The sequence below is a fragment of the Nannobrachium achirus genome (assembly GCF_963921795.1).
Source record: "Nannobrachium achirus genome assembly, chromosome: 24".
Taxonomy (NCBI): domain Eukaryota; kingdom Metazoa; phylum Chordata; class Actinopteri; order Myctophiformes; family Myctophidae; genus Nannobrachium; species Nannobrachium achirus.
This window is the reverse complement of record NC_137831.1, coordinates 17,473,031-17,492,444: the sequence shown is the minus strand read 5'-3', so window position 1 is coordinate 17,492,444 and position 19,414 is coordinate 17,473,031. Positions and strand designations below refer to the sequence as shown.

The window sequence follows — 19,414 nt, the reverse complement described above, 5'->3', positions numbered from 1 at the left end:
GGTCTTTCTAAATGTACATTCAGCCGTCCCTGCCCTCTCTCATCACCCTCACTCACCTTCTACTTTTACACCTCTCCACCTCTCCTTTTCATTTGTCTCTGCCCTTCTCTCTCCCTGTCTACTCTCTCTACTTCTGCTGTGGCTTCTGCCTTTCTCACTCACCTCGTCTCTATGTCTGTCTGTCTGTCTGTCTGTCTGTCTGTCTCTCTTTTTGAGCGGTGCTACTGGAAGAAGCTATAAGCTCCAACATCTGGCTTTGTCCGGTTCCCAAACTGGTCTTTTTCAGAACTCTCCTGAACTCAAACGAAGCATCTTGCGTTGAAATAAATTGTCCTCTGAGCTTGTTGATCTGCTATTTTCGCAATTGTATACCAAAACAGCCCTTTCTGGGAATTTCAGACCCTGCCTCTCTAACATTACATGCTCGTCCTTGCCCAGTACTATATATCTCTATGTCTGTCTGCCTCTTTCACTCTCACTGTCAGATGTTTATTCTTGGTTTTATATACAGAAAAAAGGTTGACTGCTGAATTTCCTCTTCAAGTGAAGTTTAGTAGTAGGGCAGAAGAAATTGATGCAGGGCAGAGGTGACTGTATTGATTTTCAGAAATGTTGTTAGAGCACAAGATCGCCTCAGTTTTTTTCATAGAGCACAAATGTTTTTTGAATATAAATACTTGAAACTTGGAAGTGTTAAGAACTGTATGGGACTACCGTATATGATAAAAAAGAGCAAATATCTGAGCACTCAAAAAATAACGGAGGAGAGGGCCTAAAATCTAGATAATTTATTCATGTCTACAACCTTTTAAAAGCCAACATGTTTGACCAGTCAAAACATTCGTTTAATGGTGTGCTGGAAATGTGAGTACTTTGTCCTCCATTGATTAGATTTTTTGTATATGTATACTGGATTTTTGGTCTAGCACTCCACTGAGAAAACCCATTGCTGATGCGTAACCTCTTTTTCTTATATATTTTGGAGTACTCAGATCTTTCCTCTTTTTCTCAATTGAAAAAAATGTGTCCGCAGAAGTTTGGCTCTAAATCAATTGTATGAGGGATCATGTTGTGGTCTGTGATTGTTTTCTTGAATGTACTAATGTAGCCATTTTCTTTTGTAATACATGAGTGGTAAAAAAAATGTATCTCTCTCTGTCTGTCTGTCTCTCTCTCTCTCTCTCTCTCTCTCTCTCTCTGTCTCTGACAGTGGCAGCGCCCCGGGAGGTCAGACGGTGTCAGAGCAGTGCATGCTGGGATGGGACAGGGTCCTGGTGGACTCTGAGCAGGTCATCGTGGCGCGTCTGGACGGCAGGGGCTCCGGCTTCAGAGGTGAAAGGTCAGTTCAGTGACCAAAACTCCATATGGTGCACTTTTTAAGTTTTATTTCTTTATTTTTCTTCAGATCAGAGAACTTGTGTTTTGGTTTTCTTCCACCCCACTGAGATCTTGTACATGTCCAGAGGCGCTGAAGCAGTGATTTATAATTTATAACATGGGTTCTATCTGCCAAGCATTCTGCCTCAAACTTAAACCCCAAAAAATAGAAGCAAGGGGAAAATAAAGACTTCTAGACGAAGACACTGCAGAATTGAAGATTCAGCATGTTCTGGGGCACTTTTCCTCAACATTGGGTCTCTTGGACATCCAGGGGTCCAAATGGACCTTTAAAGGCTCTTCAACTCCTGAGAGTGTACAAATGAGGAGTTTCGAGATGGAAGAATTATACATTGTACTATATTGTTTGTATGGTTGTTCATATAATAGAATATGATATGACATGATGACATGGTAGCCTGAAGATGTCTCCTGCTAGGCCTGATATCCATTGTTTGTTACAGCCTATAGCCTATACTGTATCTGTAACGGTTCAGCTTGTCCTTGTAGCCTACATACATTATACAGTAGCCTATATCAAATGGGTCTGTGGCCTAATGCACGTGTGGGGGTCCTTGAAAAGAAAAAAGGTTGAAAAACACTGTTGCATGAATTCCTCGACCGTACAGTATAAACATGTGGTGGTGTGTCCTCACAGCGGCTCTGAATGTGGGCGTGGAATTAAGCCTTTTGTAAGAGAAGATTAACATGTGGCATGTGTCCTCTGCTCTAACAGGCTGCTGCATCAACTCCATCACAGACTGGGAACAGTGGACGTTCAGGACCAGATAGCAGCCTTGCAGTAAGAATGTGCAACACACGCACACGTTTTTCGTAACAGATTTGCAATAAAGTTTGTACTGTATACCTGCTACTTTTGCTGTTTTTGACATTATGAGGTTTCCAGCCGACAGAGACGATATAGGGCAGTGTTTCCCAAACCTTTTAGCTCAAGACCCAAAAGAGAAATTGGATGTTTGCCTGGGACCCAAACTAGTGAAAATTGCAGATCTACAAGCTCACAACGCGTCGCTTCGCGTCTGAGAACTACCTGATTTATCACTTAAAACACACGCCTTAGTTATCCACAAAGGCAACAACAAAACAACAACATTTGATCGACACTTTAAATGAATTCATTGATTAATATTAGTGGTCCAGATAACATGTCCCAGTGAATTAAATGGTACACAGTATAGTCCCACTGAGGAGTTGGTATAGAGCATTCATCCCATGGTCTGTCATATGACATATTCTTTTCCCCATTGTGTTGCAGGCATCTGGTGAAGCTGCCGTATATTGACCGCTCACGTATAGGAGTCTATGGACAGGTACATTTAACGCCCTTATCACAACTGTCTCAGTTCTCTATTTTAGAATAATTAAGGCCCCCTCCACCTTGGGCCCTAGTAACTCAGTCCCACTTAACCCCCCTTGTGACACACCTGGCGCCAGCATGAGGCCAATTTGGAAAATGAAGGGTGGCAATTCTTCCTCAGCCTAGTGGGAATGTACTTGCAACCTTTTCACAGCTATCACACGCTGTGTTCATGATTTGAGGCATTTTGTTCAAAACTGACCGCTCCTGCTAACTTTGGAAGCCCATCTTATTGCCAATCAGGATGGAATATGGGCCAGATCCGTCTTGGTCACGTGACTACAGGGATAATGTGCATGATGTTTTGACAAAATCTGTAGGAGAAATATCAAACAATTAATTGCCTCCTGGTGGCACTATAACAGGCCGATGTGTAATGTTTGGGGCAGAGGTTCTGCTCTGGCCTCCAGGGAGTGTGCGTGCAAAGTTTCACGTCGATGTGTTCAACGGTACCGGAGATTAGCTGTTCACAGACAGGCGGACACACACAGAGACACAGACGGACGGACGGATGGAGGGAGGGACAGGGGCGAGAACATAATCTTGGCCATGCCTTTGGCCTGGCGGAGACGACAAGTAAACAAACACAGACAGAAGACAAAATAATGTTGTTGGAGATGCTAACTGCTAAGTCACTAGCAGGTGTACCAAGTGTTCAAATGGTTCTGCCTTGCAGAGTTACGGAGGCTACGTGAGTCTGATGATGATGAAGTCAACAGAGAGGTTGATCCGGTGTGTGGCGGCCCAGACCCCTGTCATCGACTGGACACTGTATGGTGAGTGGACCCAGGGGTGTCACGCCAGATTCTGGGCCCTGGGTACAAGGATTCACTCACATTTTGTGCTTTAACTATTGAAAAATAGCAGATATACAAGCTCACAAATCTTCACAAATCATGAAAATGTATGCGGAGTCTGAATATTTCAAATCCTTCAAAGGTTTTTTGAAAAACCTATGTTTCTATATCACACATTTTCACGACTTTAAAAAAAAATAGCAGATCTACAAGCTCGCAACGCGGCACGGTGAGCTTGTATATCTGCTATTTTTCAATAGCTAAAGTATAAAATAATTAAGGCCCCTCCACCTTGGGCCCTAGTAACTCAGTCAACCTTTTCCCCCCCTTGTGATGCCCCTGCACCAGTCTATGACCACTGTATGGTGATTGAAATAAATAAATGCATTTCACTTTGGGAAATGTACACTATGTCTTGATAATGTTTGATAATATCACAATGTACCCCTTTTCCCCCCCTTCTCCTTTTTTTCTCTCTTTATGTTAAAACTATTTTTGACCAATTAGAATAGGCCTACTGTACATATAAAGATTATACTTCAAAACTGGCAAAAATAGCACATCTACAAGCTCATAACACATTGCAATGCGATGCCTTGTGAGCTTGTATATCGGCTATATTCCCATGTGTTTTTTCCACAAATCTAACCCATACCCCGTCATTATGACAAATACAGCTCACCTTCTTCTCACCATGGGTGGAACATGTCAATCGCCGAGTTTCCCAAAGCGATTTTAGCCCATCGTCGTAGCTCATGCATGGTCGTAGAGACCAAGCTCCGACCGTCATGTTCCCGTTTTTTACATGGGTTTGACTTATTTAGACCGCTACAACTACACCAACATTCAGATTTCACAAAGTGCTTAATAAAGTCTCACTCCTGTCTAAATACGGTAAGGCATTCTGTAATTACCCGTATCCTCAGTGTCCTCTAATAAGAAGCCTTTTTATCCGATCGCGTTCTGTTTTCCCATGTTTTTCCTGGCGTTCCCCATGCGCACCAACCCCATTGAGATGAACAGACAGTGATCGGATAAAAAGGCTTCTTATTAGAGAACACTGAGGATACGGGTAATTATAGAAAGCCGTACCGTATTTAGACAGGTGTGAGACTTTATTAAGCACTTTGTGAAATCTTAATGATGGTGTAATTGTAGGGGGCTAAATAATTCGCTCTGCCCGAACCCATGTAAACACGGGAACATGACGGTCGGGGCTTGGTCTCTATACGACCATGCGTGAGCTACGGTGGGCTAAAATCGCTTTGGGAAACCCGGCCATTGCCTCATGAAGCTCTCCTGTCTCATCTGGCACATAATCATCCACTAAACTCCTCTCCCCTTCACCTCTCCTACAGTCTCCTCTTCTATCTCCTCTCATGAGGGTGTCTCAGTACAGTTGGCTCTCCGTATCGTCACTGTCGGGCAGAAACCTTGTGTCTCCAAGTTTCAAATGTGTATGTTTTTTGGTGAAGTAAAGCCCTGCTTCATCATACAAAAGTGTCACAAAATAAGTAGTGAAAATAGCAGATCTACAAGAACACAACGCCTCGCATCACGAGGCGTTGTGTTCTTGTAGGTCGGATATTTTCACTATTTTAAATCGTTTTTTAAATAATAACAAAAAAGGGAAGGTTTTGGACATACATGGTTTCCACCCGACAACAACGATATAAATTGATTTGGCGCCTGCAGTGTCACAGGACAAAACAGTTCCATGGCCCACATGTCTTCTATCCAAGCCCTTCCCCAATCCAAACTTTGATATGAGTCATCTCCAATCTCTGAGCTGGGTTCTTCATGTACCTTCTCTATTGCAGACACACAGAACTAGTTATCACGTCCATTGTGGCACTGTCCCTCTCCTGGCCTCTCATCTCGCTATTTATCTCTACTAGAGGTTCAGACCATAGCGGCCATCGCATGATGTTGCCTCTCTCTTCCGTGTCTGCGTGGCTGGACAATTAACCGAAAAAATATATTGAAACCGACATTTAGAAGCAATTACCGACTTATCCCATTTAGACGGGGAAACCTTAGCTTTAAATCCGGGAATCTCTTTTGGAGACTATATTGCATCTTTTGAAAGATATAGGCTAATACATGTTGATGTTTCCCAAAGTGTACTCCATAATTATGACTACATAAACAATGGAATAATTAGTGTGTCTGTCTTTCTTTCTTTCTTTCTTTCTTTCTTTCTTTCTTTCTTTCTTTCCATCATGCCGGATAAACTTTATTTTATTTTTTACAGTTTTGATATGTCAAATCGACCGGCTTCATTGGGACACATCTGCTTGCATTTTGCTAAGAGATGCGTTATATCGTTTAATTTATATTATTAATTTATTCGTGAATTAATTGACTGGAAAATGAAAAGTTTTTAACTTTTCCCAAACATAGAGATGACTGACATCATAGATCGCGGCCTGAAAAGGTTGAGAACCACTGTACTGCAGTGCTTCTATCAATAATACACTTCTTCTGAACGCTTGTCTTTCTCTGCAGCCTCTGCGTTCTCAGAGAGGTACCTGGGTTCCCCTGGGGGTGGCAGATACCAGGTGAGCTTATTTACCCATCAGTCCATCTGTTGTTGTGTCTGTTTTTACTCTGCAATCCTTCTCACAACAGTAACATATGCACCAGATTGTAAAACAGCAAGGAATTGACCACTGCTGTCTCTGCACATGCGTGCATGCACGTGCATGCAAGTGCGCGCGCGCGCGTGCGTGCGTGCGTGCGTGCGTGCGTGCGTGCGTGCGTGCGTGCGTGTGTGCGTGCGTGTGTGTGTGTGTGTGTGTGTGTGAGTGAGTGTGTAGGATGACTACTGGGTTGCATGTGTGTGCTTATTCATAGTGTTGATTTTGACAAGACATTCTGACAGGTCATAGTCTTTTGACTAAAATTCAAAAGACTATGACCTCATCTGAACTAGTTTTAGTCTAGTTTTAGTCAGTTGATTTAGTCGATTAAATTGTATTTTGGCAGGTCTTGATGGCACAGCGAGGCATTGTGTGCTTGTAGATCGTCTATTTTCACTATTTTAAGTCGTTTTCAGAGTAAAAGTGTACGCAACATTCAAAAGCGCAGTCCATCCATCTCCAAGACCAAAAAACTTTCTTCAGGTGGCTTCACGCAAGCGAGGTTAAATGTTTCTAAAAGCATGAGTGGTATGTAGTACAGTGGACTGAAGAAGAGTATCTCACAGTTAACACATTCAGTCCTGGAAAGCATCGGTGCCACATTTACATATCACATTGGTCCTTTAAGCCAAAGGCAAAAGTAGTTACAGTAACCACTTTAACCATTATTTTATACGTTGGCTATGTGATGAATTGTGAGCTTATAGATCTTCTATTTTCTAAAGATTTGTATACATTTGAAAACTTGAAATAGCATATTCCGCAAAATAAGAAGTTTTACTTTTGGTACTTTTAAAGTAAATCTTCATGCCAATACTTTTGTACTTTTACTCAAGTAAATTTTTAATTCCAGACTTTTACTTGTAACAGATTACTTCTAAATTGCAGTATTGATTCTTTCTTTCAGTACAGTGCCGTACAGAGTACTTTTTCCACCACTGGAACCACTGATATATATATATATATATATACTGTAGCAAAGGAAAATCTCTTAGGATTTAGAAGACATTTGTGGAATGGGCCTCATGCAGGTCTTAATAACGGGTTAAACTGTTTTTTGTGAAGGTTGGCCACCGCCAGTGTGTTATATTTCCATCAAAGTGGGTTGGCGCCCAAAACTGGGACAGCTTGTGCTATTTTTACGCGGTCCCACGCCACACACCATGCTTTAAATGAACGCCCCGCGGAACAGACCATAATAATCAGCAGGGCCTAATCACTCATCTTGTCCTCTGAGAGAGACGGGGCTTGACTTATACGTGGGTGCGCGTGGGAGTCGGGCTACGAAAATAAGCGATCGACAAGCTCCCGTAACCATGGGCGGGCCTGACATTTGCGAAGGCGGATATTCAACCAACTGTTTACTGACCATGCTTTGGGGGCGTGTTCCCTCCTCCACGTCATCAGCGCCCTTTCAGTTGGCGAAAGGGCCTTTCTGTGTGGAGTTTGCATGTTCTCCCCGTGTCTCCTAGGGTAGATACCCTCACAAAAACATGCAGTAATCCTGGTCTCCTGGTTGGAATAACGTGTTCCTTCCACGCGCTACGTCCAAACCGGGAAAATCCCCCGTCAGGTGAAAAGAAGCAGATTGGAATACTCATACATAGAAGGAAGCATGAGGTCAGTCTGTTGTCTCCCCTGGCGCGGCAGAGGGAGAGCAGCGCCCAGGATTACAGCTTAGACAATTGGCACTGGGTGAAAAAATGGGTTACAAAAATCGTGAGAAAAGAATTATTAAGTAAATACGATTAGAATGCATTATAGATCCAACCTTTAAGTAAAGTGTTACCAAAAATGTTTGTCATTTGTTTAGTTTATGGAGAAATGTTTTGAGTTTGAATGAATGTTTTAGAAGAGAAAAAAAAGAGACTTGCAGGCTAGCAATGTTTGTATCATCTTTTAAATTACATTCTGAAAGCCATGCTCTTGTCAAGGCCTCTTTCCACTCAAAGTGTTTATTTATTTTCTCTTCTTATTTCCTCCCACTTACATCTTTTTATGCCTTCAATTTGCCTTCAATTTGCCTTCTCATTTTTCATCTCTTCAATGTAATTGAATTCAATTTCTAGGCTGTTTTTGAACAGCACTCTGTAGGCCGATCTCGTTTCAAAAAGTGCTAAACAAATTGATTTAAGTTGATTTATAAAACATCTGTCCATCTGAAGTTGCATCCCTATTCTGAGAGGAACATTAGCCGACAACACCTTGTGCTGCGAGGCGTTGTGAGCTTGTAGATCTGCTATTTTCAGCATAGAGGTTATTGTAGAAGGCACAAATCAAGTACAGAGCCAAAGGTCAAGTTTACAGTATTGAGGGTTTAACCCATTTAGAACGGGTATTATTGTGTATCATTATTTTATGCTTTAACTATTGAAAAATAGCAGATATACAAGCAAGCTTGTAGATCTGCTATTTTTGAAAAATCTTGAAAATTTGAATTTTGACCCGATTCTCTAAGTGTCTTTTGAATCATTCTAAGATTTTTTGAAAAAGCTATGTTTCTATGTCAGCAATCTGGCCAACCATCGTAAAAGAAAAGGTCCTTTTCACTTAAATGGAGCTCAGTTGGTCTGTTCTTGAGAGACTACTATGTCAGTGGTTCTCAAACCTTTTCATGTGAAGGACCCCCAAAATGATATTTATTTGGCCACGGACCCCCATTCAACATATTTAGTTCCAGGGACCACCCAGAAGCAAAATCTTAGTTACTAACGTTCGCTTTGAAAATACATATATTCAAAGATTTGCACACATTTTCACCACTTTTTCAAAAATAGCAGATCTACAAGCTCGCAGCACGGCACTCGGTGCCGCGCTGTGAGCTTGTAGATCTGCTATTTTTCACTGGTTAAAGCATTCAATAATTCTAGGCCTAAATGGGTTAAGTGGATAAATGTCTGAAATAAACAAAAACAAAAAAACACATTGATTTACACAACACTGACGATAGTCTATGAAATCAATGACAATGTTTGTGTTCTGCAACACAATTGTATACAATGTAGTGGTTCATCTCTCTCTCTGTTCCTTGGCCTTTGAAGACCCCTGCTCTAAACAAATGAAAAGAAAGTAGAAGAAAAACACCTCAGTAGCTCATATCTTTTGATTTGACAAAAGAGACAGGAACGCTGAAAGAACTACAGGCTGAGGCGCACAGCTCTCAAGTCTCCTTGTTGGATTCAATCCAAGGCCAACAGGGCTGAATGGAGGCAGGAGGCAACACTTTCAAGAGTCCTTTAGAAGTTAGCAAGAAGAATAACAATATCTGAAGGAGTTGTAGCAGCAGGTAAAAAAAGGCTTTAGAAACATTATTCTGTGAGTGTATGTATAATAATAATAATCTTTATTGTCCCCTAAGGGAGATTTGTCTTCAGACTGTTCAACAAGAAACAACACATAACCATACTGTACAACAACACAAACATAACACAAAGACAGATCATCAGTACCCCACCAATAGAAAAACCCTCTTAGCGACGGGGGCGATTATTTAGCAGATTGTTAAGTGCAGCAATGGCTGGGGACAAAACTCCTTTTAACTTTGTGCCACGCCAAGGTTCTGTATCTTCGCCCTGATGGCATTAGGTCGAAGTAGCGAAACAGAGGATGGTCAGTGTCATTTATTATTGAGAGTGCTACTAAGCGTGTAATGCCCTTATTATTTATATCAGCAAGTGTGGGTGTGGGAAGTCCGATGATCTTGGAAGCAATACGGGTAATACTGTAAAGTTTGTTTCTGTATGCCATCTTCTCTGCTTACATAATGCTGTAGTAGTGTCTTGGCCTCAAACATATCAATTGTCCCCGGTCATGCTTTACTTGAGCATGTAAATTCATACATGTAGTTAAGGAATTAATGATGAATCATGGACATAATTCCTGGTCATCACCATGAAGTAATGTTGTGCTTAATCAAGTGTAACATATCATTAGTTAAGGATGTTAACTCCTTCAGGGAATAGAAGTGGAACAGTGGAATAATGACGTCCTTAAAGGAGTAGTTCACTCCCAAAATGACTTTTTTTCTATTGATTACTCACGCCATGGAGACTTGAGCTCAATACTATTTTTAGTTTTTTGTCGCATTCCTAAGACAATAATTTGATTTCAATAAATGTTATCCCCATTAATTCCGGCCATCCGTAATCAATGGGGTCAAATTTACTATAATATATTTTTTTTGTCTTAGGAATCCGACAAATACTAAAACATATTATTGAACTCAAGTCTCCATGGCGTGAGTAATAAATAGAAGAAAAGTCATTTTGGGGGTGAACTACTCCTTTAACTCTATTACTGCCAGATGTTTTATTTATTTATTGGGTCTGGTGCCAGCAAAAAGCGGCTTACCTTTGCGACGTTATAGTAGATACATAGACATTTATTTATTTATTATTATTATAATTTTTTTGATTGTGCAACATGCACTTTGGCAGACCAGGCAGCAGAGGGCGGCGTCATGCAAGAATTAATGTGAATTTGGCCGTTATGTGTTGCCATCCATTGAGACCGGTCACTGGCCACAGAGCCACAGGGCCAGAGAAATCAACACGGAAGAGAATTGGTCTCTGTTGATGTTAACGCATAAGGGATTTTTAAGACCATCACTGCGGGCGATGTGATTACAGTACACGGCGGCGCGACCCCTCATCAGCTTACGGACATCAACAAGGTAAACTAACGAACGGCCGTATTGGCGCGGCGCGACACAGAGAATTGGGGCGAACGGGAACGTCCGTAGCAGTAAAACAGTTAACTAATGATATATGACAGTGACTTCACCATTAGGTAATGGTGAGGGACCAGGAATTAATGATTAATTCATGATAAATTCACGATGAATTAATCGCTACTTGTCATGCTCACGTGAAGTGTGACCGATATGAGGATGTACATGGATATACCTGCCATAATTTACATAATTTTGGTTCATCTCCTGGCCAGCCTATTGCACAGCATGTAAAATAATATTTGTGTTTATTTGTGTGTGCAGACGTCCAAAGTGCTGGCCGGCCTGGAAGGACTACATGGAGAACCTTTGTTTCTGGCCCACGGAACGGCTGACGGTACACACACACCTTTGTCCTCTTCCTTTGTTTTATTTTCATGCCACCTGTTTCCCAAATAGTGGGCCGCAAACCATTTGTCGGTCACGGACCAATTTCTGTGGGTCACGACTTGAGTAAAAATCTTAATTTTCCCCTCCTTCAAAAAAGCGACACGTTGTGAGCTTGTAGATCTGCTATTTTCACTTGTTTGGGTCCCGGGCTAATGTCTAATTTCTCTTTTGGCTCACGGACTAAGACGTTTGGGAACCACTGAGATGGAGTATGGCCACATTTATTTGACAAAAGTCTCAACCCAGAGACCAGAGGGGAGGCGACTGCTATAATTAGCCTAATTCACGGCCCGCCCACCTACTTCCGTTTCTCAGTTTTCCCCGGGTGCTGACTTCAATTTAGAAGGGGAAACTATACTGAACTTAAAGCCAACAAATCATTATTTCTAACAGTAAAGTAAATTATAGTGCATTGTGCCGTTTAGTATCTTGTGTTCTTGATCATGCTAGCCGTATTTTATACTTTACTATTCGGAAATTGCATTAAATTTGCGATTTCTGTGCCAACTCCATAGGCTATGGTAGGATTTACCCCTTCAAAACGGGACTTCAGCACCCGTGGGATGCTGAGTGGGCGGGTCGTGAATAGGGCTCATAGCAGTGCTTTCAGTTTAGGTTGTAATCCAACAAATACAGTTGACCTGAACATATTTCAGTTTTGGTAATCAAACAAATTAAGTTAAAGGAGAAATCCGGACTTTTATTGCCATAATCTGATGTTATGATATCACAGAGCGAGTGCTAGAGTATCTGTTTAGTTTTTTCTTTTTCTTTTTATCCACCGCAGCTCAGATCACAAGTGGTGGATTACACCGCTAAATCCTTTATTTGTATCGCTCGGGGAAAAGAAAACGGATAGTCCGGAATTCTCCTTTAACCTGAATATATTTTCTTTCTCTCCTCAACTGCAGCAACCGTCCATTTTCAACATTCGGCAGAGCTGATCAGACACCTAATAAAGACCGGTGCCAACTACACCATGCAGGTAAACACCCAAGAGATGCATCTCTACATCTATGCTATACCATCGCCATATTTTGGCTTGAATGATTCTTTCACTGCCTTCAGTGGACACCCTCCCACAGCCCTTGACTGAGCTCATGACTTTGAAACCAAATTTTATATACAATAATTTGTTTCAATCATTCTATTTTGGCTGGGTGGTTTATAACGGGAGCATGTCGATATTGCAACATAGTATCTGTTTGACGGTCCATTCTTTCGACACGGGTGAATGTTAACCTGGTGAAAAGCTAACCTGCCGACGTGGGTGAATGTTAACCTCTATGCCTAGACCCAACCCAAACCCTATACCTCAGTAACCGTAACGCGGGTGAGTAGCTAACCTGCCGATGCTGGTTGTCGAAAGAATGACACATCGAAAGAATGAGATTTCCCCGCTTAAAATGACCAAATGTGCAAAAATGACCAAATGACCACCCCAACGGGGCTGCTCACGGGGAATTCCCGGGGACCACCGACTCCTGGTGCTCCAGAACGGATGCAAAAGTGGTGGCGCCCCCAGTGGAGGACCCCCTGCCACTGCAGCGCACATAAAATGCCGTAACTCGGGCTAGGAGCGTCCGGGAGAGCCGGGGCCGGTACCTATTCGTCCGCCAAGGCAACGCGGAGACCCCACCCCTCATTTCTCACATGGCCCTATTCTAGCGCCACCTTCAGGCCGATTTTTATACACATTTTTGGACACTGCTCCTACAGTTTTTGCCCTAAAATCACAAATATCACTACACAGCATGTCTACACTCATGTCATCAACATGGATCAGGAAGATTTTGGAAAAACAAATTTTTGCCCTATTTGTGGAGATAAGCCACCTACGGTCGCTTATCTCCCGATTAGGGAGTCTTACTGGTATTCTATGGTCTGACACATTTTTAATAATACAGTAATACTGTTTACAGACCTACTCATTCATACTGGGTTTAGGGTACTTCCTGTAACAGGGTCTTTACATTAAAAAAAATCTGACATGCTAACAATTCCTAGAAAATTCAAAATAGTTTTCCAGTGACTGGTCTTGAGGTTGTGACTGGACAATGAGAGGGGGGAGAGAGAGAGACTCCACGACACTTGTAGCCTGGCTCCAGCCCCTGAATCACTAGCCACACCCATTAAAAGATATGTTCAGGCGATAGATGATGTAGACCAGGGGTAGGCAACCTTAGGCACCGGGTGCCAACATTGGCACAGGCGAGGGTTATCACCGGCACACTGGCAGAAGTGTGACAGAGAGGATTTTCTTTTTTAACAAATCTTTTTTTAAACTTGGTCAATTAAATGAATTTAGCTCAGTTCTTGCACAAAATTCTACATTCATTAAAACTCTGAACTCTGACTGTGGAGGGCGCCAGGAAGATAGATGGGTTAGTGCTCTGGGTCTAATGATCGTTATAACAATGTCCTGCCAATCAAAATATGTCAAAATCTTTGTCATTTCTTTTTTTTTCTTAACGTGGTCAATTAAGTGAAGTTAGCTAATTTATAGCAAATTACATCTTGCACAAAATTCCACATTCATTAAAACTCTGAACTCTGACTGGGGAGGGAGTCAGGGGGATAGGTGGATTATTGCTCTGGGTAATGGTCGTTATAACAATGTCCTGCCAATCAAAATATGTCAAAATATTTGTCATTATAATTTATGTTGACATGGCACATGACTGACAATCTTGCTAAAGTATAGATATAAGCTCTAAATCTGGTTTATTGCGGGAGAGTGCAGGATTTTGCGGGGCCCGCTGGTTTTATTTTGTCCACCTGTTCCCGACCGCAGGTATTTAAAGGGGGCCTGTCACCTGAAGGGTTACTGTCACTTTAAGAATCATCTTAAAAAACAAGTTAATATTTTTATGATGATGTCATTGTGGGGATGCGCAATTATAAGCCAATCAAATTAATTCTCTGTATAGCCTGACTGTATGACTACTTACTGTACTGATCAGCTGTTGTTGGGGGGGAGGGGCAGATTACACTGTGACATGAGCTTCAGACTGTTTCAGACCGTTTTCAGAGAAGCTCATGTCACAGTGTAATCTGCCCCTCAACCCCTTTAGGTGACAGTACCCCTTTAAATATATGGCCCGTGCAACAACATTTTGCGTTGGGTCCTGTGGGTACCGCGGGATGCTTGGCTCTAATCCACATCACATACTTTACTTCTTTCCTCGCCGTGAAAAGATCTATCCTGACGAGGGACACTTCCTGTCCGACCGCAGCCGGCTCCAGCTATCCCACTCTCTGATTGGCTACTTCAGAGGATGCCTGTTCGACTCATCATCGCTACTCAACCAACCAGATGAGTGACAGAGACACTGTGGTGATAACACGAAGGGTATAGGCTGTGACGAACCAGGAAATTATGAGTGTGTGTGTGTGTGTGTGTGTGCGTGTGCGTGTGTGTGCGCGCTTGTGTACGTGCGTGCAATATGCTGTACAGTATTTGCGTGTCTATGTTTTGTAGCACAATGTTTGAGGGATTTACAACAACCTGCTTTCTTCTTGGCCTATCAGAATAGATTCTCATGCTTGCCCCTCCCCTCTGCCAGGTTCAATTGTGTCCTACTGATTTAATTTAAAGGAGAATATCTCTTTTTGTGACTGCAATTTCAATGTCCTGGACTGTGGGGCTTTTTGTTATTGATTAACAAAATGTTTGACTATTTCTGAACCAGTTCATAGAGCAGATATTCTAATTGGGTCGTCCTGGAAGGCCGGGGTGTCCCATTCCCATGTTGGTGTGCAGATGCTCATGTCCAGACGTGGTGAAAGTTTTGTAGCGTCTACTAGAGTTCTCAAAATCTGCCCGAACCCGACCCGATGCAACGTTTTTTGATCCGGGCCTAATATATATGCTAATTTAATTAATAATAATAAAAATAATAAATCTGTTCAGTCTGTTTGTGTATTTATGAAGAGGCACTGACTGGCCTTTCACTTTTATAGAGTTCTCAAATTCTGCCCGAACCCAACCCTGCCCGACCTGACGTTTTCACAATGACGTCACAATGTATGAGAAATGATTAGCTCAGGTATGTATTTATTTATTTGTGTATTTATGTATGTATTCCAATTAGACTGGGAAAGCCTATGCGTTGTTCTACCTTTCAATCCAGGAAAGCATCGGTGTCATTTTAAATGTAGCTATGTATTTACATAAAAATAAAAGGCCTTTTCAGAAAACAGGTTTTAGTAAGGTGTTTTTTAAAATCGGCCTCAGGCCTAAATGGGTTATTTATTTGTTATCTTATTTATTTTTGCCAAAGAGGATGTTCTAGCAATTTGGGATCAAACTCTTCAAAAGCTTCAGTTATTTATGTGAGCAGTTGGATTATCTGTGTGTATCAGTGCTTTTCAAACTGCAGAGGCACACTGGTGAGAAGTGGTGGGAAAAGTACTCAAATTCTTTACTTGACTGTTTTCATTAAACTTCGACTTTGGTCGTTCCCTCTGCCACACTTTCACTAACCTTTGAAAATGCACAAAATATTCCACGATCGCCAGATTTCGTCGTGATTTATTTTATTTCGCTACAGCCAAGATCTTTGCAGGATGGCTTTCTCTGTTACAGGAAGAGCGGGCATTAAGGACGAGTGGGCACCTCCATGTAAAATTGGCTATTTGGTCAAAAATGTTAAAAAATAAAATATTTTTTAAAAGTAATTTAACTTAAGTAATGTAAATGATACATGATTACAACATTATTGAACATTTGACAATTGAGGTCTAATATTTTTACAATTGCTTCAAAATGCTACAAAACCTTTATATCCATCATTTTGGGCATAAACAAGAAGTTGAAGGGTAAATCTAAGTCTGATAATGATGTACCATGCATGTTTGAATCATGTGCTGTGTACTAAGAGCATTTTTCAAACATTTAATTTTTAAACATACAGTAACTAAATAGACAATTTTACATTGAGGTGCCCACAGGGGTGTCGCACCAAATTCTGGGCCCTGGGTACAAGGATTCACTGCGGTCTAGGGTTGGACACGGTAACCGCCGTACCGCCGTACCGCCGTACCGCGGTAAACCGAGGTCTACCGCGGTGTCAGTGTGCTTACCGCGGTAAAAAAAGACAAAAAAAGTCTATTTTTTATTGGAAAACCAGCGAGTTTTAAAACAGGGGAGAAGCGAGGACCGCATGCGCTCCATGCCGCTCGGCTCTGGGCCGTGTACCACAGTTTGGAAGCCACATACGTCACTCTCACTCTCAGAGACACAGACAGTCAGACCTACACAGGGCAGCCTGCGTAGAGGAGTACAGAGCAGCGTAAACTTTCTCTTTAATCCACACGACACAAGGATGTTAATACATACCTTGTGTTGTGGCATAACTTGTTTTATTCATACGGATTACTGGCGGAGCGCGGGCCGCGTGGACTAAAACCGAAAATGAAACTATTTTACTTTTTCCACGCTTCGCACGTTGTGCCCCGTCCCGCGGCGCGTCGGAGATTTTATAACCTTTTCTGTCAAGTCTTGTAACTAAAACCTGTATATAGCAGCACTCAATCACTGCGATTTGAGAGTTGAGACGTGACGTGAGTTTACAGAATCACTGTACACGATCTGACTACCCGTCCTCTTCTGGTTTGTTCACACAGCTGTTTGTGTCTGAAAAGCTAAGTAGCTAGCCTACGTTACTATGGTAACCCGACAGTGCAGATCTAAAAGCTCAGAACGCGTTGCGGATGTGACGTGTTGTGAGCTTGTAGATCTGCTCCTTTCAAAGCCATACCCGCTGTGCTGTACGGAGAAGTATAACTCGGGCAGTCAGGCTGACGCGGTGGAGAGGCAACTTTTGGGAAGATGATTGCAATATTTTGAATTATCGCCGAACCTTAATTAATAGATACGGGGGTGCGGTAATTACCGCAGTACCGGCGGTAAATGGGAAGACGGTAATCGCGGTAACAAAATGTCGATACCGCCCCAGGCCTACTGCGGTCCCCCCATGAATGTTCTTCATAGGGGAAGGGGGTTTAACCCATTTAGACTGGGAACGCATTATTACGCATTATTCTGTGCTTGAAAAATAGCACATATACAAGCTCATAGCGCGGCACAGAGCGCCGTGCTGCGAGCTTGTAGATCTGCTATTTTTGAAAAATCGTGAAAATGTGTCCAAGTCTTTGAATATTTCAAATCCTTCTAAGGTTTTTTGAAAAAGCTGTTTCCCATCTCAAAATATATAGTTCCAGGGACCCCCCCCAGAAGCAAAATTTGAAATGATCGCTTTGCACACATTTTCACGACTTTTCAAAAATAGCAGATATACAAGCTCGCAGCGCGGCACCGAGTGCCGCGCCGTGAGCTTGTATATCTGCTATTTCTCAATAGCTAAATACTTTCCCCCACTTGTGACGCCCCTGGGTGCCCACTGTTCAGCGAGCAGGGGTCTATACTGGGGGATAATGAAATCTTATTTTCAACATGCTGAACTGTCAATATTATGCCTAACCATGTTCCCGTGGTCTTGTTTAAACCTTCAATCCTATCAAAACCTTTGGAACAGATTTTGTTGATGTTGTATTGTGAGGTTTTCTAATGACCAACTGTGGTAGGAAATAATAATTATTATTGTATATTTTTGTCGTTTTAATATTAAAGATCGGCGATAAAGACACGTGCAATATCTGAGTTCTTGTCCTTTGTTTTCACTTACTGTAAAACAGCAAAAAGGTTTAGGTATTTAATGTTACTGTATTTGCATGACATAGCCGACCACTAGTGTATTTGGAGAGATTGTGTATGTGCCTGGTCTACACAGCAAAGTGGGCCGATATGAAAGGCCCTGTGCATGCATTGTGACCCTGTGTGAGTGAATCCCTTGTCCGCACTCAGACTACTCACAGATGGAGCTTTAATTATTCACAACCAATTACACATGTCCTCAAGTGTACCTCTGCTAAGAGGAAGACGGGGACAGCGCCACACTGTGGCTCTTAAAATATAGATGATCCTGTTGCCAAAAATGATATATAGTATAGGCTAGGGAGGCCACTGTCTCGCAAACAGTGGATTGTTTGTGACCCATTGGTGGGCCACGGACCAATTTGTATGGGTCAGGACAAGCAAACACATCTAAGAAATTCCACACATAAAATATAATAATAATTAAGAAGTGAAAATAGCTGATCCACAAGCTCTCAATGTGACGCGAAGCGATGCGCTGAGAACCACTGGTCGCCTATTAATGTTGCTATGGATCAGAAACCTCTTATCCCCATATAACTTTTTTTGTGTGTTTATTTTGTGTGTGTGTGTGTGTGTGTTTTATTTTTTAGCAGCTAAGTATAGCAGATATGCAAAGCAACGCATTCCTTGGGGCTAGTTGAGCTTTAGGGCTTCGAGTTAATAATTAAGGTGATTGTACTACATTAGGAATAATGATGTAATTAGTGGAAATACATAATACAGTGTTATATATATACACACCTGTGTGGCTAGGCCTATGTTTATATTGCAAGATGGCTTAAAATATGTGATTTGTCTTGTGGCAATGAGATGCGTTTTGGCCATAGAGGTAATATATAAAGGTTTCGCTTGGTCCAGTGGTCCATTTATTTTCATTCTATTATTGCCTTCACTCATCTTGGTGTAACTGCAGTGCCATCTACTGGTGGATCAGCCACATCTCACCACACAATTTGAGATTTCAGCCTCCCTTACCCCAAAAATGCATTAGCTCCAATAGATGTTGGTCGATTAAATAGATGAACTAAAGATGCTCGAGACATAAAGTGCAAAATGTCTCCAATTCCATACTCAAGTGTTTTGGTGAATGCACCCACTTTGACAATGACCCTGCTCTAGGGCAGTGGTTCTCAACCTGTGGGTCGGGACCCCCAGGGAGGTTATTATTATTGAAATTCTTTATTTAGGAATAACTAGGGATGGTCCGATCAGGTTTTTTGGAACCGATCACCGAGCACCGATCACAAAAGTTTGAAGTTATTATTTATATATTATTTATATTTTCTAAATGTTAATGTTTTAACTTTAATTAATTAATTCACTCATGAATTCATTTATATATTTGCCTTATAGTTATTTACCAGCATTACTATGTATTTA

At 41.8% G+C, this 19,414-nt stretch overlaps 1 protein-coding gene across 1 annotated transcript in view; it reads left to right on the top strand.

Moving 5' to 3' along the window:
- The window catches only part of LOC308280112 (inactive dipeptidyl peptidase 10-like), a gene marked incomplete at both ends in the record, with an annotated part of 105,280 nt that extends 90,643 nt beyond the window's left edge, over positions 1-14,637 (top strand). The window contains 8 exons of the mRNA XM_080720375.1: positions 1,211-1,339; positions 2,114-2,179; positions 2,654-2,708; positions 3,432-3,531; positions 6,061-6,113; positions 11,188-11,260; positions 12,225-12,298; positions 14,512-14,637. Coding sequence (XP_080576501.1) covers positions 1,211-1,339; positions 2,114-2,179; positions 2,654-2,708; positions 3,432-3,531; positions 6,061-6,113; positions 11,188-11,260; positions 12,225-12,298; positions 14,512-14,637 — 676 coding nt within the window. The remainder of the gene's footprint in view (positions 1-1,210; positions 1,340-2,113; positions 2,180-2,653; positions 2,709-3,431; positions 3,532-6,060; positions 6,114-11,187; positions 11,261-12,224; positions 12,299-14,511) is intronic.
- Between the last annotated feature and the right edge of the window lie 4,777 nt (positions 14,638-19,414).